This window comes from Onychomys torridus, chromosome 18 (genome assembly GCF_903995425.1).
Source record: "Onychomys torridus chromosome 18, mOncTor1.1, whole genome shotgun sequence".
In the NCBI taxonomy this organism is placed as follows: Eukaryota; Metazoa; Chordata; class Mammalia; order Rodentia; family Cricetidae; genus Onychomys; species Onychomys torridus.
In genome coordinates, this window is record NC_050460.1 from 60,790,482 (window position 1) to 60,813,639 (window position 23,158).

A 23,158-nucleotide genomic window follows, 5' to 3' on the forward strand; every position below is an offset into this window, starting at 1 on the left:
CAAGTATTCCAGGGAGTCATTTGGGCTGACCCAGGTAGAAGCCAGAAGTAGGGAACCGGAGGATTGGGTCGTTTGATTTGCTTTCAGCGTAGCTAGTGTAGGGAGAGGACCCTGGGGACTTACAGGGAGCCTGTGTGCATTTGGGTTTCTGACCAGAGGACGCTGTGGGATGTTAGGAGGCTGGCACTAGGGCAGAGTCTTGGCTTAGTGGGGGAGTAGGGAGGTCTGAGCCTCAGAGGAGAGCGTAGGAGTGGGAAGGGGACCCAGAGGGGCCTTGCAGGGTGGAATATGGCACTGGAGCCCCCCCCTCCGGCCCCCAGAAGAAGCGAAGGAGATCCCATGTGAATGAGTGGGACTGTATGTGTGGCATGACAGGCTGGGCATTTGAGAGGAAGCCAGAGGCACCAGACGAGGCACCAGAGGACAGAGCAGGATGAATACGGGTCACCTGTAAGTGAGAGCCCAGGAGTCACCTGAGTAGGGGCTGGTTGAGGTGCTTAAAACCCTGACCCGGGTCAGTGTGCAAGAGCATCTGCTTAAGAGGCCAGAGTTCGTTGTTCCAGGGTGGACGTGTTGACAGAAAACAGAAACGACTCGCGTGCACACGCCTCTGGAGACCACAAACATCTCAGTGTAGAAGAACCTGGAAGGGTCCTGCAGCATCCCCAGAGGACCCAAGGGACCAAGAGGCGGGGCCCAGAGTTGAGACGCCCCTCTCGTCCTTCTGGGGGGTCAGCTTTTTAGGTGGCTCCTAGTGGCGTCCATAAATCAGATCACTGAGGACATTCCAGAGGCCAATGACACTGTTCAGGTTAGACTGTCAGATCTGTGCGAGTACCAAGTCGGCAAGGCTCCCCCCCACCCCCCCCCCCGCTCCTCCCTCTTCCCGGGCGGCGATTGGCAGAGATGCCCTTCCAGTTGCTGGAACACTATCCCAGCCCTTGACTCCTCCCACACCGTTCGTCCCGCCCTTTCCCGCCACCCTTTTAGGCTGAGAGCCAAGCGGGCCGGGCAGCGTCTCCATGGCGACGCGAGACGCGGGTAGGGGTGGCTGGTACCTGCTTGGTAGAGACGCTACTCCGGAGATCCTAGCTGAGACCAGATCATGTCGGACCTGGGCTCTGAGGAGTTAGAGGAGGAAGGAGAGAACGATCTTGGGGTGAGAGCTCCTGGCCAGGGAGGGACTTCTGGGGTGCTGCAGCTCCGGAGTGGGAGGCGTGGGGACCAGAGGGCCGAGAGGCCGCGGACAGGACCACGCCGGCCACACCGGGCGGCGGTGCGTCCAGGAAGTCGCTCTGAAAGGTGAAACGCCGTGACGTCTTGTTTCCCCCCCCCCCCCCTCCCCGTTCCCATCCCGCCTCCCATTAAAGGCGAAGATTTCTAGGCAGAGGGCATGAAAAAAGGATGGAGAAGGCTGTTTCCTGGCAACTCATTGCATGGTGCTGAGGTGCCCCCGGCTCTGAAGAGTTCACCACGTAGGTCTGGATCAGTTTCTCTGAACTGCCCCAAGCCACTGGAATCGCTTTCCTAGCGTAGACATTAGAGGAGAGGCAAGGGACTCCCAGCCAGTAATGTGCTCCGACTTGAGTGCCTTGTGGGCCGGAGGGTGACCACTCCCTGGCTGACAAAGTGGGAACAGGCCTGCTGTGCGCGAGCAAAGAGAGTTTGAGGATAAAGTGAAAACCCGGGTCCCTCCTCTGTAATGCAGTGTTGGCACCTGCTCAGACCACTTTGCTGGTCCCTGGCCATCACCTCTTAGCTTCTGCTTGATCTATGCCCTGGAGCAACCTGGTCAGTGTGAAGAGGCAGAAATGCCTAGGAGTCACATGCTCCCAACAGCAAGGAGCTAGTGCCAAAGGCAGGGCAGACTCAGGTGTGAAATCTAGGCTTCACAGTCTCCATACAATTAGTCAGAGGCTAGTATTTCACCTGAAACTGCAAAGTACATCCTGGCTTAGCTGCCTCCTTTTCAATAATCTAGCTGACTGTCTCACTAGTTTCTGGGGTTCTACTTCTAAACATTCCCAGGGCGATGACTCAGTCTGTAAGGGGCTTGCTGCATAACATGAAGACCTGAGTTTAGTCACACTTTTTTTTTTTTTTTTTTTTTTTTTTTGAGACAGGGTTTCTCTGTGTAGCTTTGCACCTTTCCTGGAACTCGCTTTGTAGACCAGGCTGGCCTCACAGAGATCCACCTGCCTCTGCCTCCCAAGTGCTGGGATTAAAGGCGCAAGCCACCAAAGACCTGAGTTTAGATTCTGCTACCATGTAAAAAGCTGGGCTCAGGAAGATCCCAGGAGCTCACTGGCTGGCCGGCTTAGCTGCCATGGGTGGACTCCAGCTTCAGTGAGAAAATCTGTGTCAAAATATAAAGTGGAGAGGATGGAGGAAGACATGCCTGTCAATCTCTGGTTCCTACAGATGGGCACGGACATGCGCATATTCACATGCACCCACCTACACTTACACACAGAGGTCACTAATTTATGGTCTGCTTCTGCTCATATCCAATTTACATTCCTGTCCATCCAAGTTTCTAGTTTGTTCTCCACCTGATTTGTAACATGTTTAAGCCTGTAGGTACGATGGCAGACCACCCGTGGATCAGCTGAAAGGATTTCTCTGTTCAGTCGCCATCACAGCTCAGTCAGTGTTGGGCAGGCTGGGAGGTCCCTGAGATGGGAGCAGGGATCCACCCCTATGGCTTAGCGTTGGCCACATTGGGAGGCCTCTAGGATTGGAACAGGGGCTCTGCATGTGTGTGAATTAGTTACTTTTCTGTTGCGGTGATAAAACACTGTGACTCGTGGAAGGAAGAGTTTATTTGGACTTACAGTTCCAGAAGGATAAGAGTTCATCATGGTGGGGAAGGCATATAGGTAAACAGCAGGCCTGAGCGGAGGGGAGGGAGACCCGGTAGCAGGAACCGGAAGCTGAGAGTACTTGTCCGTCTTCAAATGGGAGCACGGACTGCAAGCAGGAAGTGGGGCGAGACTATAAACACCCAAAAGTCCGTCCCTAGTGACATACTTCCTCCAGCAAGGCTCTACCTCCCAAAGGTTCCACTACCTCCCCAAATAATGCCACCAAGTAGGAAATCAGTGTTCGGATGTCTGAGCTTATGGGGACATTCTCTCTCAAACCACCACATTGTGGTTTGGAAAAACCCTGAAAACAATCTGTAAGATCACACGCTTATATTCTAGGCAGGAATTTCTGGGCTAAAAGGGGCTAGAAGAGGCAAGAAATGCCTTCCTGTTTGTTTCTAAAGACTCCCACTTGATGACCTGTAATAGACACAGGTCCAAACTCACAGATTATGTTTTAAAATATCTAAATGAATATGTTAATTGGGTATGTTTAAAGTATGCAGCGTGATATTTTAAGCTAGCTACGTTGCACCATTATGGAATGCTCTGGCCATTATATTACGTATTATTTGGACCGGACATCCATGTATATGAGCCAGAGAACATTTACTTCAGTAAGTATAGGAAAAGCAGGAGAATTACAAGCTTGCATTACTTTTTTTTATTTACTTGTTTTTGGAGTTGGGGCAGGGGGCTGCTATGTGGCTATGTTTGGCCTCCAACTCATGGCTCAAGCAATCCTGCAATCCTTCTGCCTCAGCCCTTACAAGTGGTACTACTTGAGGTGGGCGATGGTGGTGGATGCCTGTAATCCCAGTACTCGAGAGGCAGAGGCAGGTGGATCTCTGTGAGTTCAAGGCCAGCCTGGGCTACAGAGCGAGTTCCGGGACAGGCACCAAAACTACATAGAGAAACACTGTCTCGAAACACAAAAGCAAAAACAAAAAACAAACAAAAGAACAAAAGAAAACATAAATGGTATTGCTTGCAAACATCCCCCCCCCCCCGTGTGTGTGTGTGTGTGTGTGTGTGTGTGTGTGTGTGTGTGTAAGGGTGAAACCCAGGGTCTTGTACATGCTAGGCAGCCCCACTCACACTGAGCTCCACCCCAGTCCAATCTACTTACAATATAGATTCATAGCTTTTTCAAATTGGCTTAGAAGTGATTTATTTATTTTTTTTTACTTTTTTTTTCTTTTAAAATTAATTCATTTTGTATGTATGGGTGTTTTTTCTGCTTGTCTATCACATGGCATACAGTGCCTGAGGAGTCCAGGAGAGGGCATTGGATCCTCTGGAACTAGAGTTACAGATGATTGTGAGCCACCATGTGGGTGCTGGGAATTGAACCCAGGTCTTCTGCAAGAGCAGCCAGTACCCTTAACCTCTGAGCCGTCTCTCCAGTCCCAGGGCCAAAATCGTTTGGACTATAAGTCCTTTGATAGGGAGTTTGACAATAAGATTATTGGAATGTCCGAATCTCCTTCCCCTCTCCCTCACAGTAGAACTTCCCAGCAGGACACAGACCTCTGGCAGACCACAGACTCTGCTGCAAACCCACAAAGGAAGAACCCTTCTCTTAGGGTATTTGCCTTTTAAGTCCTGAATGACTGGAGAGAGCGAAGAGGGAGGCATCTGTGAAGGCTGGGGACTTGTCCCACTTACATGAATTTCTTTCAGTGTATGCCTGTGGTGACTGCGCATCTAGTGTCTTCCTTTCATTGGTTCATGTTCACAATGTCAGGATGAGCATAATAAACCACATGCTCAGATGCTGGAGGGAGGGAGCGAAGCTCCCACTATGGACACATGCATTAATTCTGAGACCTGGACCTGGGCTCTGCCCATTAGGCTTGGTTACCTGTCTCACCAGGGCAATGTGACAGGTGAATACAGTGTCCGAGGTGGGGAGGCTTCGGTGGTACCATAGCTGCAGAACGTTTGGCTCATGCGCGGTGCTGTTGAACAGCAGCCACAGTTGGCTTGTTTCTTTTGTCTAGGAATATGAAGGGGAGCGAAATGAAGTGGGAGAACGGCATGGACAAGGGAAAGCGAGATTGCCCAACGGAGACACATACGAAGGACATTATGAGTTTGGAAAAAGAAATGGCCAGGTCAGAAGTGGGCACTTAGGAAGCTGGTTTTCTCTGTTAAATATTGTCTTAGTGCATGTCAGACTCAGGACTGATAGGAACTGTGTCATCGGTGTGTTTCAGGGGGTCTACAAATTTAAGAATGGTGCCCGATACATTGGAGAATATATTAAAAATAAAAAGCACGGTCAAGGCACCTTTATCTATCCGGATGGATCCAGATATGAAGGTAACACGCCATCACCACGGAGAAGATTTTTGTTTCTGATGTACAGGTTGTTTCTGACATTGAGCTTGTCTGCAGATACTGAAGTGTACAAGAAAGCTTAAAGTTCACTAGATCTCCCACTCAACAACAACAACAACAAATGTGTCCCTTCGTCCATTGTCATAGAGGCTAGAAGTCTTTTAAGTAACTAAACATGCATGCCCCCCTGTAAGCGGAGATTTAGAGTAAGTGAAAGGGGGCTGCTGGGTGGGCACAGGGTCTAGGTGTGGCCAAGACCCACGACATTGTTCCTCTGAAGCTGTCTTTGTTGTTTTCTGTTTTTGCCCAATCCCTCTTCTGATGGTCATGTTTCTTTAGACCGTGGAGTCCCTTTATCCAGGCATTTTTGCCTTTCTGTGATGTCTTTCCCAGTCTCCCATTCCTTACATGCTAATGTCATGCCCCAGGAAGATCCTTAGCTTATTTCTAAGAAGCTCCGGTGCCTATGTCCCACCGTCACCTGGTGGGTACAAGTCTAATCCCAGAGCCAGGATGGGAGAAGGCAGGAAGTAGGCTGTGGACCTTCAGAAAGTGTATGCTGATTTGTATGTTTGGGTTTTTCTCTACTCTCTGTTTCTCATGTCCCTGGAAAGGGTTTTCTAGTTTCCAAAAAGATTTGTGCCTTCAGCTGTGACTGTGGAGACAGTAGGTATGACTCTGCATGTCACCTCTCTGTCTCAACTTTCTTATCTGTAGCATGCAGATGGAATAGATTGATATGTGTGTAATGCCTATAGACATTTCTGCCTTGAGGGAAGAGCTTGTTGGCAAGGACTATGATGCACTTTGCGTGACAGCATCACTTTCTAATGAGGGTGACATATCCTTAAAATGCAAGCTAACAAAACATTTGAGATATTCATCTTCAAAGAAAAGAAGGCTTATTTTGACTTTTAGAGATTTTAAGATTGGGTTATTTTTATTTTATGTGCATGGGCGTTTTACATGCATGGGTATTTTACCTGCACACACACCAGTGAAACACTTGCATAAATTGTCCACAGAGGCCAAACGAAGGCATTGGAGCCCCTAGTACTGGAGTTATAGATGTTTGTGAACCACCATGTGGGTGCTGGAAACTGAATTGAGTCCTCTGCAAAAGCAGCAAGTGCTCTTAACCGCTAAACCTTCTCTCCAACTCCTGGTTTTAGTCCATATACATGTGAGCTTGTGGCAAAGCAGAGAGCATCATGGTGGGAGTCTTCCATAAACCCAGCTGCTCACCTCATGGTGGCCAGGAAACAGAGGGAGGGGGGATGGGCATGTCCCCGGTGACCTGGCTTCTTTCACTAGATTCTATCTCTCCAAGGTTCCACAGCTCCCAACAGTACGGTAGTTGGGGACCACATGGCCTTTGGGGGACACCTATCCAGACCACAGCAGTTACCTGCCCTGCTTCCAGATAAAACTAAAAATAACAGATAGCAAAGGAAGGGGCTTCTCTCAGACTCTGAGATGGGGCAGAGGCATAAATGCCTCTGCATTAGACGTGGAGCTTAAATTGGTTTGTTCCTAACCCTTAGCAGGCTTGGTCGACAGAAGCACCATCTGCTTTGTAATGAGCTTTGGACAATTCGATTCAGGGCTTAATTGAATTCTTCCCAGATCCCTGGGAACCTAATCTTGTTGTACTTTTGAGCTCAGTGTAGATGTGAATACAATTTGGGTTTCATATAAAGTACATTAAAAGGGGAGGGGCTTAGGACGTCTTTCTCTGAAGCAGGGTGGGGGATTTTTATTAAAGTTATAGGCATAAAGATTAGGAGACAATACCCAAGTGCAGGTACAGCATCTCCCCACTGAAGGGAAGAGGCATCAGGAATTCTTAACATGGAGATGCACCAGCTGAAGAGAAAAATCTACACAAAAGACCTGTGAGCTCAAGCAGGGAATCCACGCCAAGCAATCCCCCCACCCCATACTTTGCAAGGAGTCAGTTTAACCCGCTACCATAGCCTCAGGGAAGGCTCATCCTTACAAGGCTGTTCCCCAGATGTCGTGGTCATGCTAGAAATTCCCAGGCTGCTCACACTTCTGCCCAGCTCCTTGCTTACTAGGAGGTCCCCTAACCCTATCTCCTGGCCGATGATCTTCACAGAAACACTGTTAATTGTTTATTATAAAGGGAACCACACATAATACTGATGACTAGTCAGGTGAATGGGTATGGAGTGAGAGTTCTAGAAGGGTCCAGTGTGGGCCTCTGTTCCTATGAAGTTGGTGTGCATGGCCATGCTGGCATATGTATGCTTTCTGTAACCCCAGGTCTCATGAAATCTCACTGTTCAAGGGGTTTTTAAGGGCTTAATTGGCAGGGACCCCTTCCCTGCACCCCCATACTCGAGGTCTGGTGAGGAGACCGAGAATGAGAATCGGAAAGAATTATTTAAAAAAATTTGAAAAAAGGTTAAATGTAAATTGAAAGCAGGAATACTGTGTTTCTAAATGCCATCCAGGAGCCTTGATTCCTGGCCACTGAAGCCTGCAGAGGGTGCAGGCCCCTTTCCTTTGAGCAACTCCGCCCCATTGCACAGGGTTTCCCGGGCTGGGCGGAGCCTCCCACGAGTTTCTCAGGTGGGGCAGCACGTGCTCATGGGTCCTCACCAAGATGAAATCCAGCCTGTTTGCAGTTTAACCGTCCTCTTTCACCTCTGAAAAGTTTCTGTAAAATGCACAACGTTTTTCTTGTCATGTCAGCCTGGAGCCCGGCTCCCAAGGGCGAGAGAAGAGAGATGTGTTCCTTTTGTTACGGTCTTTTTTGGGGAAGGAAACCATCTGAAGTAACGGTTCCAGCTGTGGCCGCTTTGCCCCAGGGTGTGCTAGAGCAGCTCCGAGTAGCTCACAGAAGCCAATTTTGCACTTCTTGCAGCTCCATAAACAGCTCCAAATTGGCCTCAGTGGGAATATTCCACCGCAGGCGGATGCGGCAGCTGCAGATACCATGCCGCACTGAAGGTCCCGGACAACCCCCAGATCTGTGGCCATGGTGTGCACCATCTCACAATTACTACAGACCTGGCACCAACTGTATATTTTAGTGAATGATCTTCATGTTTGGATTCTCCATCTCTCTTGCTCGGGTCCCTGTTTCGCATCTTATGGTGGGACCTAGTCCTCTTTCTGAACCTGTAGCAGTCGCCATGCCCATCTCTGTGTGTATGTTTGGGGAGGCCTCTCTGTGCTGAGCTGTCACTCACCTTTGAGGTCCTATTCTTGCCTCTACCCCGGGCTGCTGATCACACCCCTTTTGGCCTCTGTCTGTCTTCATCTGGTGGTGTAAGCTTGTGGGGGTCACGTGCCGTCCATTTTTGCAGATGTTCTAGTTCACCAGGCGGCCAAAATGTTTTGTAAGTAAATATTGGAGAAGTGAGAAAAATTCTATAGAATTCCTAGTTTTAGATACACTGTTCATGGAAACGCACAGTTTGGATAATTAACATTTTGTTAGCATAGTGTGTGTTCCTTAAGTGTATGTGGAAATGTCTCTAGCGTTTGTGTAAGCCAGAAGTTTACACACATTCTAGGGTCCTCTTTGAGGAAAAGGATATAAAGTTGCTTTAAAAATGAATTTTCATTTGTAATGGGAAATTGAAATGAATTGAACATTTCTAAATTAAAAAATTTAAGTGCCACAAACAACACAGAATTTAAGAACTCATCCTGCGGTGTATTTTTAATTAATGGCAGACATCCTTGTAGAATTCTGGAGTAGCTTTCTTTCACCCCTCTTTCAAGGCTTCTCTTTCGCACTGGGATCGAATCCAGGGCCTCCCACGTGCAGGGCAGTCATCTTCTGCCGGGGCTAGCCAGTAGTCTTCCTACAAGAAAACAGTTTGCATAGTTTTCTGTAGAGAGAGTAGAAGACGAAGCCATCCTTTTCTCTGGAAACAAACTGATCTCGGTTTGTTTTTAATTACTCATTCCATTCTAGAAAGGTCCATCCGGGTAGTAGTCTAGAAAGTTCTGCCTGGGTGCCGATTTACTGTTGGTCATGCATGATGGGTAATGTCCACCCTGGGAATCCGCTGGTTGGTTTCCTTTCCGTATGTAAGCTCTGTGAGAGATGAAGAGTTTTTGAGAGACTGATCTCAAATCCCCTTTGGCTGGCAACACAGTTTGTTGCCGACTTTGTTGCCAAGCCAAGTGTTATAATTTCATGCTCTTTTTTCCAATGTTAGGGTTTTCTGTCACGTGCATGAGAACTTAGCAGGACCCACCCACATGGAGGGGAGTGGGCAGGCTACCCAGGCCAGGACAGGGAATGTGTGAGGCAGAGTAAAGGAGCTGGCAAGGGGGCAGCCTTGGAACCAGGTACCCAGCTGGGAGACAGAGTGAGGGCTGAGGCTAGACCATCAAGCCTTGGAGATGCTGCTGAGTTGCCGCGTACCTGCAAGGCTAATGGAGTATAGTTGGGATCAGTGGCAAAGGGTCAGACAAGCTTGTTCCAACCCTGACCTTTCAAGCCCACCAACCTGCAGAATCGTGAAAGTGTCTGGGGCTCACCTCACATGCATACACCCTCCAGATCTGTGTCCCTGGGCTTCTAACTCGGTGATCCTTTGCTAGCTCTCCCTGAAGCTGGCCCAAGAGGAAGGGAAGGTGGGTGGAGGGAAGTTAGAGAGGAGAGGGGCAGCAGGCTTAGCGCTATGGTTACAAAGCTCTCTCTTTTGCAGAACACATTGATTGGATCCTCCTGGGCTAGCAGGGGCCACGGCATCAGTCTGATCTTTTCATCTGACTTTGTGTGTGTCCTTTGTAGGGGAGTGGGCAGATGACCAGAGGCACGGCCATGGCGTGTACTACTACGTCAATAACGACACCTACACGGGGGAGTGGTTCGCTCATCAAAGGTTTGGTTTCTACCTATAGTCTCGGGGTTCCATTCGTGGTGTAAGAACAGGATGATGCCCACTTAAGGCAGTCCCATGCTGGAGGGCAGGTGTGTAGGGGAGGTGCTGCTGAGAGGGGCCGAGGAGGGACTACTGTCTCCTTGTAGTGGTCCAGGACACATGGATCCTCCATCCACAGCCCCAGGGAAACCCTGACTCTGCCTGGGGAAATCGGTTCATGTGCAGGCCGCTGGCCTCTGTGACATCAGATGATGCTGGCCCCATGTACCCTGTGTGAGTGGCATGCCAAGCCTTCAAGTGGACACAGATACTAGAAACCAGTTGCCTATGAGCTGGCATCTACTTACATCCCCCTCAGTCTTAGGGTCGGTGCTCCATATTGATATTGGACAGTAACTGAGTGCCCTTGTCTTGTGTTCACCAGGCATGGGCAAGGCACCTACTTCTATGCAGAGACAGGCAGTAAGTATGTCGGCAGCTGGGTGAACGGGCAACAGGAGGGTGCTGCCGAGCTCATCCACCTGAACCACAGGTACCAGGGCAAGTTCGTGAACAAAAACGTAAGTCAGTGCCATGTGCTAACACTAAACACTCAGAGGGGTCCTTCCATTCCCCCCAGATGAGGACAGCTGCACCACTCCAAGCTCTTCTGATGCCCACAGAGTACAGAGTGGGGTGGGGGTGAAGGCAGAAAGCTGGGCTTGTTTCCCAGTGGCACACTGTAGCTCTATTAAGGCCAGTGCCCTTGGTACCAGGGCATTTTCTGTTGGCTGTGTGTGCTCTTGCCCTCTGGTAAACCATGTCGAATGGGAAGGGGATCCCAGAGCTCCCCCATGCCAGAGGCCAGCCTGCCACTCCTGGTTGGGAAGGTTTTTAGGGACCAGAGTGATTGCCCTGGGTCTGGAGACTTCCACATGTTCACAGGCTGCTGTTTGGTGGGCTCTGGCTTTGGTGGCTGCTTTGCACAAAGGGAGGAGGGTGAGGGGAAACCCAGTAATTGCAAGCTTCCTACCCAGGCATTCCCGGGAGCGCAGCTCAGGGCTGGAGGGAGACTCCCCAAAGAGAGTTTGCTGAGCACACTGATATGGGAGTTGAGATGGGGTGTGGTTAGCTACTTTCAACACTCCTTTTCAGACTCTCCGAATGCCCCAGTTCATTTACATGTAACTCGAGCCTCAACTGTTGGGGAAATCGATAAGCTAGACTAGACAGTCTGAAAAGGGAGAGTGAACCTGGAGGGTTTGCTCTGTCAGTTAGTAACAAGCTTACAGTTATACAAACCACGCAAGAATGCCCAAATTGTAAAGTGTCATATGCTAGCACCCCCCTCCCCGCTGGCTGCCTCTCTCAGAACCTCTGTACACCACGTGCACATCAGCTTTTGTACACACTTACACATCAGCTTTTGCAGAATCAGTTTTGAGAGTTCGTCATGTCCCAGGACACAAAGGCACACCTGCTATCATCTTGCACATCTGGGCATGTGGGATAAAATGCAGAGGAGGCCTCCGGGTCTAGACAGAGCTCAGCTGCCCTGGCTCAGCAGGCCATTCTGAATAGTTCTCCACGCTGCCTTTCTGTTCTGTAACACAAGCAAGCCGTCTGACCAGAGAAGCCAAATCCTCAGCAGGTTTCCAGGTGCAGAGTGAGGGCATCCCCTGTGCTCTGACCATTAAAGGGAAAGGAACTTAGACCCAGTTCCGTGTTTCTGCTTTTGTTAGCTCCCCCGTTAACTTCCTCCACTCACCTAACCTGTACACATGTTTCATCTTATAGGCAGGGTGGTGCCTGACCCTGGAATGAAAGCCAGTTGAAGTTGGTTGTCATTCTGTCTTTTGAGAAATGCATTTATATAGACTAGAGTCCTTTCTGTGTTATAAACAACATAACCAAATGCAACCTAGGAAGGAAAGGGTTTGTTTCCTTGCATCATTGAGGGAAATCAGGACAGGAATTGAAGGAGGGTGGGGACTCCAGCAGGGCGGGAGCTTGACCCAGAGACAGTGGAGGAACACTGCTCACAGCCTTGGTCTCAGGCCATGTTTGCTACCTTTCTTACACAGCTCCGGCTGACCTGCCTGGGGATGGTGCTGTCCGCAGTGGACTGGGCCCTCTTATGTCAATGAACAGTTAAGAAAATGCCCCACAGGCCAATCTGATGGAGGCACTTCCATACTGGAGGTTCCTCCTTCACAGTTGACAGCCAGGATGAGCCAGCACAGCCAGATACTGGGCCTGCTGAATGTAAAGAGCTGGTATTTCAAAACACCACAAACACTGTCCGTTGTCTTGAAAAGCTAGCTGCACATGACTTTACCCCCTCACTAACAGAACCTGAGTTCCCATCACAGGTTCTCATGTCATTGGATTTATCGGCTACATCCTTTGCTTTTTTCCCTCCCCCAAATCTGTTATGTAAACATTTTTCCCCCCCGAAACTGTGTGTTTCCCTGGTTACGAGCAGGGTCAGGAATCTTTCATCCTCTAGCACTTGATTGTGTTTCTTTCTCAGAAACTCCCCCATCCCTGTCCTTGCTGATAAGTCATTAAAGCAGGGTGAGGAGGGATGGAGATGAGGAGGGATGGAGAAGGGAGGCAGACTACAAAGAGATGAAGTCATTGAACACTCAGTCAGGACATGGCTGGCAGCTAATGAAGACATGAGGGTTGATAATGGGCTGAGGAACTAGATAACTAGATAAGCCGGCCCAAATCACATCACCTGGCGAAGTCTGGGGAGGTGACGGATGCTACTGTCAACAATGGCTGAGGGAACCACTACAGGTTGTATTTTTAAAAGTCTAGTTGCTCTATCACTTTATAAAAGGGATAGGGAACAGTAAAAATCAGTCCATCCTTCAGCAAAGAGAGAAAGGTATTTTCTGGAAGGAATATTTAAATGTCGCCATGAACGAAACTAATCCAAAGAGGTGACACTATGAATGCAGAGACCAGGAAAGAGCCCCTAAACAGACTCACAAAGGAAAAATGGATTTAGTTACCTAAGAAGGAATGTAATGACTAGAAAATTGAAAGCCAGCCTGAGCTACAGAGTGAGACACAGGGTCAAATAACAACAAAACAGCATGTTCGCGATAACGCTTGGACAAAGAACAGTGTCGGCATGGCAACGCCGAGCATCGGTATCCAAATAAGGCACATTATAATTCGTGGTCCAAGGTGAACACAAACGTCAGGTTGACAACCGGTGATGTGGGCAAACATTTGTAAAGTTGGGGAGTGGCTCACACTCGGTTTCTAAGTCCAAGTGGCGACAGTGCGTGTCATTGTGACCAGGTTTTTGTTGAAAAAAATCTCCTGGGGGGCTGGTGAGATGGCTCAGTGGGTAAAGGTGCCTGCCGTCAAGCCTGACAACTTGAGTTTGCTACCCAGGTCCCACACAGTGGAAGGAGAGAACTGACTCTGACTGTCACACATGAGCTGTGACACCATGTGCACCCAACCCCCATCGATGAGTAAACAAATGATTTAAAAATGCTTTGCACTAAATTCAGTGTTACAACAAACAGATCAAAGCGCTGGTAGCCAGTCTGCCCGTAGGCACCAATTTATTACAGGTTCTACAGTGGATAGCAGTGAAAACATGGCTGAGACCTTAAAAAACTAACCCTGAAACGGTTCCGCCAGCTGTCAGTTAATGGAAGCATTCTGAAACCCTTCTCAGACTTTGCACGGCGAGGTCATTCGGGGTGAGCTTTCTGGGCATGGCACTTAGGAAGCGTTTTGTGCTTTCTATTCGACGTTGACCATGCAGAGTAAAGTGCATTGAGTTCCTTTCTCCCTGTAGCCTGTTGGTCCTGGGAAGTACGTCTTCGACATTGGATGTGAACAGCATGGTGAATATCGCCTAACAGATGTGGTAAGGTGAAGAATATATGTCGTCTCTGTTTCCAAGGGCTAAACGTCTGCCCAGTCACATTGACCCCACTAGGTAAAAGGTGATTGGCTTTGAGCACGCTCCTAGGCAGCTCAGCTGCTGAAGTGATTGATGTCATTTCACAATGCCTGCAGGAGTCAGAGCTAGATTTTGTGGCCAGGAACTGGCTGACCTTGGTTCCGGCAGGTGTCAGTTCCAGAATGACATCTGAATTCTGTGACTGTCAACACCAATGTCATGTGTCTGTTCACGTCTCATGGTGGACCTGCTCTTAAAGCCTCGTTAGTAAGTCCCTTTGCTACGGTTAGTACAGATGTTAATACCAAGTTGACATCCTCTGGCTGACATCAATGTCATCATTCTTAGGCATTCAGGGACAGTGTGTGTGAGGTGTGTGTGTGTGCTCCTGATGTGGACACTAGGGACAGTGTCTGTGAGGGGTCTCTCTCTCTGTCTCTCTCTGTCTCTCTGTCTGTGTGTGTGTGTGTGTGTGTGTGTGTGTGTGTGTGTGTGTGTGTGTGTGTGTGTGTGTGTGTGTGTGTGTGTGTGTGTGTGTGTGTGTGTGTGCTCCTGATGTGGACACTAGGGACAGTGTGTGTGAGGGGTGTCTGTGTATGCTCCTGATGTATTTCGTGTCCGACTATGCCTGGAGATAACTGGAAGGTTGGAAAAATTTCCTGGTTTTAGTACTAGTTTGGGACCTTGGACTTATTTATTCCTGCTGTAAGAAGTTTGGATTTTTTTTTTTTTTTAACCATTGAGGACAATTTGATTATAGAATTTAAAAACAAACACACCTCAGGGGACATCAAGCCATAAACCTCAGCAGCTCCCTCGAGGAGCAGAATAAACGAAAGAAGGGGAAATGTCAATGAGCTAGGTTGGTCTAGGGGTCCACCACGGCAAGGAGTGGGGCTTTAGAGAAATAGGGGAGCCCAAGGTGTCAGGAAGAGCACGTTTAGGTTCCAGCTGGCACCTAGAATGTGCACCTTTCTGAGTCAAGATTCAGTAGAGTGGGCAGACCCAGCTGAACCTTTGTGCAGCTCAGCCTGAGCCAGAAGCTTTAAAGGGTTGTCTAAACCCACCAGAAGAAAGTACCAGGCTGTGTTCTCATTTTCTCCTTGGTTCCTGAAGCCGCACAGGCACCCCCTGCTGGTGAGCTGGAACCGTATTGGAGGCTGATTCTCCTACCACTACAGATTTTCTTTCCTGGCACAGCAGATAGTACCAAACAGTGCTTTCCTATGTGCTGTAAGGATCACAAAGTTTAATCTATAAAGCAGGTACAGTTAGAGGCAGCAATGATAACTAATAAAATAGAACAGTGGACTAAAATAAGTTATATGAATGCTCTCTCCCTCTCCCCTTTCCCTTCTCCCCCCCTTCCCTCCCTCCCTCCCTCCCTCTCTCCTTTCTGTAACCTCAGTATAAGGTTTCTCCTTTCTTGACTTCTTACTTAAAGGAAGTACTTTAGGGGTGCCTCCCTGGTATCGGTACATCCACATTACCAACTGTTCTGGTTTAAATGAGAAGTATCTTCCCCCAGCTCATGAGGTGAATGCCGGTCCTCAGCTAGTGGGGCTATTTTGGGAGATTCTAGAAACTTTAGGAAGTGGGATCTAGTTGGAGGGAATGCGTCCCTGGGGGCTATATATCAGGGTCCCAGGGCTATATCTCAGGGTGCTGCATCCCTCCTTGGTCCCTCCCTGTTTGTTCCCATCCCTGTTTCCTGTGGACCATGCTGTAAGCTGCTCCACTGTGAGGGTCTGAACCCTTGAGCCCAAATCCTCCTTCTCTCTTTTAAGTCATGCCCTTGGGTATCTAGTCACAGCTACGCAAAAGGAACCAGAACACTGCCCACATCAACAACCTCATTCTTACCTGATCTCCAAATCAGTCATATTCCAAGGTCCTAGGACATTGACACACTGTTGAGGGTAGGGCACAGTTCATTTCATAACACGGAGAAAGTCAACTTCAACACTCCAAGGCGTGCATGCATGGTTTACTGGGGGTGCCTTAGGGTCAACTGTGAAGGGGGCAGGATTGGATGGAAACAGAAGGTGACCTGTGCTGTGATAGCCCTGAAGCCAGGACTGGCCTGAACCAGCTGTAGAGTGTTTGGGGGAGGGTGTGCTGTGAAATCTTGGCCTCTGGGGCTTTCCTAATGGGAGGAGGTCAGTTCCTTGGGAGCGACTCAAGTTAAGAGGCATCAGTTGTGGATTGCTAGCTGCTGAAGGAAGGGACATCCTGCCACTTGGGGAAAGTTCACCTATTGCTAGAGCACAGGTGTGTTCTTTGGGGATGTTCTCAGAGTTTGGTCCCTGGCTCAGCAGCCTCAGGGGCACTTGGGACCCTACGCAAATTATTAGGCTCCCAATCCTGACGGGCTGAGTTAGAAGCAGCGTGGGTGGGGCCAGCATGTGTGTTTTTGAGAGAACCTTCTGGGTTACTCCAAGCAGGACAGGCTTGGGCACCACTGGCCTTGAACACTTGTGTCTTCCTTGTGAATGGAAAAATTCATTTCTGAGTGAACGAGCAGATATTCCCACCTGTCTCCAGGAGGTTTTGCTGACTCTTTAGGTTGATGTTCTGATCTCTGGAACGTTTAAAAAGCTGCAGAATTGAGGAGTTGAAAGATACGTTTGAAAAAAACTGATGCATGCTGGCTCCAATCCCTGTAGGAATTACGAGTGTTGACCTCCCAGTTCTCCTTTGTTGAATTTGATCTCTGAACCCATGCCAGGAGAGCCCCTGTATCTGTGCACTTCCCTGCCATCATGGAGACATCTTGGGCTTTAGGGCTTTACCTCAGTGGATGTTGCTTTATGATGTACACAGAAGAGCTTGGGACTGGAGAGTGTCGCAAGGTTTGAAAAGCGTGTCTCCTCGGTTATCCTCAGTTGCTGAGGGACATGCTGAGCCTGAGAGCCCCTCACAGTGTCTTGGCTGTGCTCTGTGGCTTCCTGACTTGTCTGGCTCATGCAAAATCTGTCTTCAGCCCTAAGATGATGCCACCAGTAGTCACACTTGTTCCGGTCAGGAATGGCGTCGCTGAAAGTCTGTAGTTCCACTTCAGAGCCCCTGTGGCCATTTACTATCCCAGACCAAATAATAGCAATGTCGATGACTTTGTATCTTTGCACTTAAAATAGGAAAGAGGAGAAGAAGAGGAGGAGGAAGAGACATTAGTGAATATTGTTCCCAAATGGAAAGCTCTCAAAATCACAGAGTTGGCCCTGTGGACGCCAACCCTCTCAGAGGAGCAGTCTCCTACTGAAGGACCAGGCCAGGAAGAAGCATCTGGAGCTGCTGGTACGGAACACCCTAGGGTTGTCAGGGCAAGCGCCCTGGGGTTGTTAGGAACATGCACATCTGTCCTCAGACCTGGTGTAGCTGATCTCTCTGGGAGATGGCTTCTGGGTCAGTTTGGGTACAGGATGCTATAAGTGCCTATGTTTGGGATGGGAGTCTCCCAGGGAGCAGAGGGGAAGGATGCAGATCAGCTGGATGGAAGAAATGTCTAGCTCTGTAGGCCTCAGCCACCTTGGGGGATCCCCCAGTAGCCAGAGTTTACTTGTCAGTGCCTCTCTGTGGGCTTAATTTGGGTTGGGTAGCCAGTAGCAAATGGGGTCACATGTCCCTTTTGGAAGAAGGATCGAGGCAGCATTTCTCTGTATACATTTTATAGTGGTCTTGTAGAAAGAGTTGGGAAATGGGGCAGGGTGATCTGATGGCCAGGCCTGGGCTCGAACTTGGAGGCTGGGAAAGGAGGCCCTGGTGTCAGGAGCAGGAGACCCACCTGACACACATATCTGCGCTCATGTTTCCTGGTGACCTCCTTTTGTCATCCATCATTGTCCTCATCCCAGGTATGGGTGACACCTCAGAAGAAGCCCAGGCTCTGGCAGAAGGTTTTGAGGGTGAGATGGAGAGAACCGGGGAGGACGACATCGATGCACTCAGGCAGGAGAGCCGAGAGAACAGTTATGACATGGACCAGGGTAAGAATACACACCCTGTGGAGTGGACAGCACGTGTGTGAGGCCAGCCACACACCCCAGGAGGAGCAGGCTTCTCCTTCCTCCACTGAGATATCCTCAAGGCTGGGGTGAAGGACCTGAGTGAGGGTGGGTAGACGAGCATAGGTCCACCTGAAGTCCAGCTTGTCTCCCAGTTGAGCCTGACCACGGCAGGCACTGGCCTGGTGTGACTGGTTCTTAACACTCTCCTCGGAGGGAGAAAACTCAGTGTGGTTGAGAGTAGTTCTGCCAAAGTTATTTAGAAAGATGATCTGGAAACTTACACTTCTGCAGTCTATAGAGCAGGGATCTCACCTCGGGTTCCCAGAATCTTTGAAAAATCTTTCCCACTGGGGTTCCTAGGCAGGGCTCTCATGTTCTGGGGGTAAATCTAATCTTGTTCTGATGGAGAGGGCTTAGGGACAGCCCATGTACCCGAGGCTGCCTGTTCTCCTGGCTACAGATAGCAGCATGTGATAAGGACCTGTTTTAGAGTTTCTATTGCTGTGAAGAGATGTCATGACCACAGCATTTAATTGGTGCTGGCTTACAGTTCAGAGGTTTAGTCTGTGGTCATCGTGGCGGAAAGCATGTTAGTGCACAGGCAGACACGGTGCTGGAGTAGGAGCCGAGAGTTCTACATCCAAATTGGCAGGCAGCAAGAAGAGTGAACCACTGGGCCTGCCTTGAGCTTCTGAAGCCTCAAACCCACCTTGGTGACACACTTCCTCCAACAAGGCCACACCTACTCCAACAAGGCCACACCCACTCCAACAAGGCCACACCCACTCCAACAAGGCCACACCCACTCCAACAAGGCCACACCTACTCCAACAAGGCCACACCTCCAATAGTGCCACTCCCTATGAGCCCATGGGAGCCATTTTCATTCAAACCACCACAGGGCTCCTTTTGATTTGATTTTGGCTGTAAATTAAGAATAAGTATACTTCCCATTCTTTTAAAAAAAACATCAGAAACAATAAAATCAGGCAAAACTAGTTTTCTACATGACTGGTGGGAACACATACATGGACTCAGGCTTTTCCAGCAATGTGAACTAATGTGAACATTGTATAGTGCACCAAAGTGGCAGCATCCACTGAGCAGGCTCTGGCGGAACCTCACCTTTATCCCCTCATTCCATGAGATGGGTAGGAGCAACCCCTTGCTGGTGCTTTGCCTGCAGAGTCCTGTGGGCCCTTAGAGCTGTATCAGTCCTTCCTTTGGGTTCCTAACAGCAGGCAAGTTACACCTGTCCTTTTTTTTGTTTTTATTTTTTGTTTTTGGAGACAGGGTTTCTCTGTGTAGTTTTGGTGCCTGTTCTGGATCTCGCTCTTAGACCAGGCTGGCCTCAAACTCACAGAGATCTGCCTGCCTCTGCCTCCCAAGTGCTGGGACTAAAGGCATGCACCACTGCCGCCTGGCACACCTGCACATTTGTATACAGCTCTGGGTCTCTGGCATACTCAGTGTGGGGTAGAGGAGTAGGGATCTCATCCAGAGCTTCCCATGCCCACAATTTCACTCTAGAGTGGTAGGGACCGTCACCATGTCTCTGGGAGAGGTGGTAACTCACCGGGAACAAGAGCAGGAACTATTTCTAGGAAGGGCCAGCTCCGGATGAGTGGAAAGGCTGAGAGGCATCGAGAAAGGGCAGAACGGGGGGGGGGGGGTGAGAGGAGACTCCTGACAGAAACGACCTACAGCCTGGGGGAGTCTGGGGGACGAGGCCACAGCTTTCTCGTGCACTCTTTCTTGACTTCTCATGGTGGGCCTTTGGACTGGATCCTCAGCTCTGCGGGTGTGACTGAGGGGCCTTTGGGAAGCAGAAGCCTCAGGCTGGGTGCTCGAGAACCAGGGGGACCAGTGGGAGATGAGTATCCCGAAAATCGATGTGGGAGAAAGCAAAAAGGGGATGGAAATGGAGATGAGGAATGCTTAGGACCAGGTCCAGGGAGACGGGGCTCAGTGGATGATGTCTGGTCCCTGAGTAAAAGTAGGAGCCTTAGCTAGGGAGCTTGTCCCTGAGTCCTTAGCCCAGGGACCTGAATGCCTGCAGAAAACAGGGCTAAGTGCTTACAGAGTGGTAATCGTTTTTAACCACTAACTTTTATGTTTCTCTCGTGTTTTCTTTCCTTCCTAGGAAACACAACCTTTGATGAAGAACAGTTAGACATCCAGGAGTAAGATGGAGGATGTGGAAGAACACAGATACATCAGCCGTGCCTTAGTTCACTGCAGGCAGCTTGGGCTAGCACCAACCAGCTGTCGGTCTTTCTCTCTCAGTTGTTGCTTTGCAGTTGGAAATAAATCTCCCAGTGTTCAGTGTTTGTGAAGGTGCCTCGGCCACAGCATCTGCAGGCTGATTTCTAGCTGCTCATGGGCACCACTCCTTGGAGTGTGGTGTAAAGGGGTGTGGACTTCTGGTATGCACCTCTCACAAAACACTGCGTCTGGAGTGTGCCCCAGGCTCTGTAAGAAGGCCATCTGCCTGCACCCTCTGCCCTCTTCTTGGGTTTCCACCTCCCAGCATGGTCCACGCCACAGGCTGAGCAAGGCCACTCACAGGCATCGGTAGTGAGCGCCCCCTTCAGGTTCCTTGGCAAGCTGCAGTTTCCTGCCTAGTTCTGGTCAAGTGCCTTATGGACTCCCCCACCCGGTGTCTCCCTTCCCTCCCAGAGCTGTTCCCTTTCCCCAGCATTGTTCCCAGGGGCCAAAGCAGAGGCCCATGAATCCCATCCCAAACAGCTTCACCTCCTCTTCCCTCGAGTTGCTCAGAAGGGAAGTGCTTTAAGTTGCCCCAGTGAGATGGAGGCAGTCAGTTCCATTGCTGAGCTGGGGACTCTACCCACGGCAGGGCAGGCTTCCCAGCTCTCCAGTCCTGCCCAGTGCATTTTTTCCCACTGTCCCCTAGACTCTAGGGGACAGGATGCTAGGGATTGAGAGTGTCGGCTGTAAACAACCCATCCATTTTTTTCCCATCTCTCGTTCCCTGGAGACATCGCAGCAGAAATTTGAAGCATTTTGGATTCATTAGGGCTGACTCCTCCCAGCTCAGCCCTCAGTGAGCAAAATGAACTACTGTGTGCTTCTCTTGGTATTTGAATCACACAGTAAGTCTTCAATCCCAGGAGAGGACGCCATGTCAGAATAGCCCACCCACTAGCTCCTCATGTCCTCGGCCCCCTAGCTCCTCATGTCCTCGGCCCCCTAGAATCACCCCACCCAGGCTCCACGCTCTGCACAGTCTCAGATAGGCATGCTGCAGCTGTGATGACCAGTGCTTTGACCTCCTCGACCGATGCCCAGTCACCATGAATTGCACTGCGTGAGGGACTGTGACACTATGGCATGCTGTTGTGACATCTGGCTCTAGTGGAGGCTCTCTGCCCATGTGGGAAACTCACCTTCAGAGGAAACATAGATAGCTGGTCACTTCTGAGTTTCTGATTCAGCAAGGCTGGGGAAACGTGAGTGTGTATTTGTTCAGGTTCCAGGGGTGCAGAGGCTTCTGGGTCATAGGCCACACTGGGTGGGAGGCCACTTTCCATAGTATCCCATGGTCTAGTCCAAAAGCTGAGAAGGTCCGGACTACAGATTCAGGTCCCCACTGTGTGGGAAGCCAGCTGGGGGTCTCTCTGTATTATGTAATTTCTTCCTTGTGACTCTCAGAAGCTGTGTGAAGTGATGCAGGAGAAGTCCTCAGGACACTACACATACAGAGATGTGGACATCTATTGACACCGTGTGACTCCATCCAACTCCTCAGTGATCCATGGAGCATCTGCTGAATAAAAGATTTATCAGAGAGGAATTTTCCACAATTCAGGGTTTTGTTTGTTTGTTTGTTTTGTTTTGTTTTTCGAGACAGGGTTTCTCTGTGTAGCTTTGCACCTTTCCTGGAACTCGCTCTGTAGACCAGGCTGGCCTCTAACTCATAGAGATCCACCTGCCTCTGCCTCCCGAGTGCTGGGATTACAGGTATGCGCCACCACCGCCCGGCTCACAATTCAGGTTTTTAAGAGTATTTAAAAATAAATTACACAAATTGCTGGATTTTATGACCCTTAGGAAAATGCAAGACAAACATTTTTCATAATTGCAAGACAGTTCTGGATTCTACAAATTGCAGGATGTGTTAATATCATAAAGCATGTTGTAGCTTGACTACAGTAATTTCATTACCACATTAGAAACAGCAGCTGAGATGTACAATGTACAATTAAACAATTATACTTATTTGCTTATTCTGTGGGCACATTTATGAAATGGGCTATCATCAGAACACCGGCTTTGGAGTGGGGTGGAGGGTAGAAGATACAACATGGTCAGCATGGGGCATCCTGAGGTTGTGGCTCTGTATCTGCATGTGTCAATAACAACAAGCCCCAAGGAAAGGAAGGAGGGGTAGAAGGATGGGAGAAGAGAGGTGGGGTGGGGGCCCCAGAATTCCTGACAAGGACTGAAAGAGAGGGGATGACTCACCCAGAACTCATGGAAGGACAGCCCTGGACTTCTGGTGCCACAGCAGAACCTGCCTCCCATGTAGGAACCTAACAGCATCTCTCCCAACTGCTCCTCCAAATAGCTCAGAAGTAGGGAGTCAGTCATTCAAATACTACAACAATCATGGACACACACACAAGGGGCTCCATCATTGCTGTTGGTCATAGGACCATGGAATGAACCTCTCTGTGCTTCTCCAAGTGGGAGGCATGAATCATGCTAAAAGCTGCCCCTCTGCTGGGCCCACAGGGAGACTTGGGGCAGTTATCACCCATCCTTCCCCCACAAGTACCCAGTTTCACAAAAGCATTGCAGTACTCCCCTTCCCTTTACCCGTAATGATATCTCTCAAGAGCCCGGGGGGAGTCTTGAAACCTTCACACCAAACCTGCCTACACTATGCTATCTCTAACCCACATGTCTACGATGAAGTTGATCTTAAAAATTACATGCAATGAGTTTAACAATAGCTCTGGAAACACAGAACAACCTCACTATTAATTCAGATAAATGCAACATCACTCCTCTTTCAACATTTTTTTTTAATGAATGAATGCCTATTAATGGATTTGCTATCCCAAGGGCTAATCTCTTTTTTAAAATTTATTTATTTATTCATTTATTAATTCATTTATTTATTTATTATTT

At 49.3% G+C, this 23,158-nt stretch overlaps 2 protein-coding genes across 2 annotated transcripts in view; one reads left to right on the plus strand and one right to left on the minus strand.

Moving 5' to 3' along the window:
- Slc37a1 (solute carrier family 37 member 1) overlaps positions 1 to 1,297 on the minus strand; it is a 63,817-nt gene extending 62,520 nt beyond the window's left edge. Inside the window, exon 1 of the mRNA XM_036168360.1 lies at positions 1,059 to 1,297. The gene's annotated coding sequence lies outside the window, so the exon portion shown is untranslated. The remainder of the gene's footprint in view (positions 1 to 1,058) is intronic.
- On the plus strand, positions 991 to 21,828 carry Rsph1 (radial spoke head component 1). Its single transcript, XM_036168364.1, has 9 exons — positions 991 to 1,159; positions 4,871 to 4,984; positions 5,087 to 5,192; positions 9,991 to 10,081; positions 10,506 to 10,641; positions 13,890 to 13,961; positions 17,135 to 17,294; positions 17,852 to 17,983; positions 20,148 to 21,828. The coding sequence occupies exons 1-9, from the start codon at positions 1,106 to 1,108 to the stop codon at positions 20,189 to 20,191; spliced, it is 909 nt and encodes a 302-aa protein (XP_036024257.1). The 5' UTR covers positions 991 to 1,105; the 3' UTR covers positions 20,192 to 21,828.
- Positions 21,829 to 23,158: the final 1,330 nt, after the last annotated feature.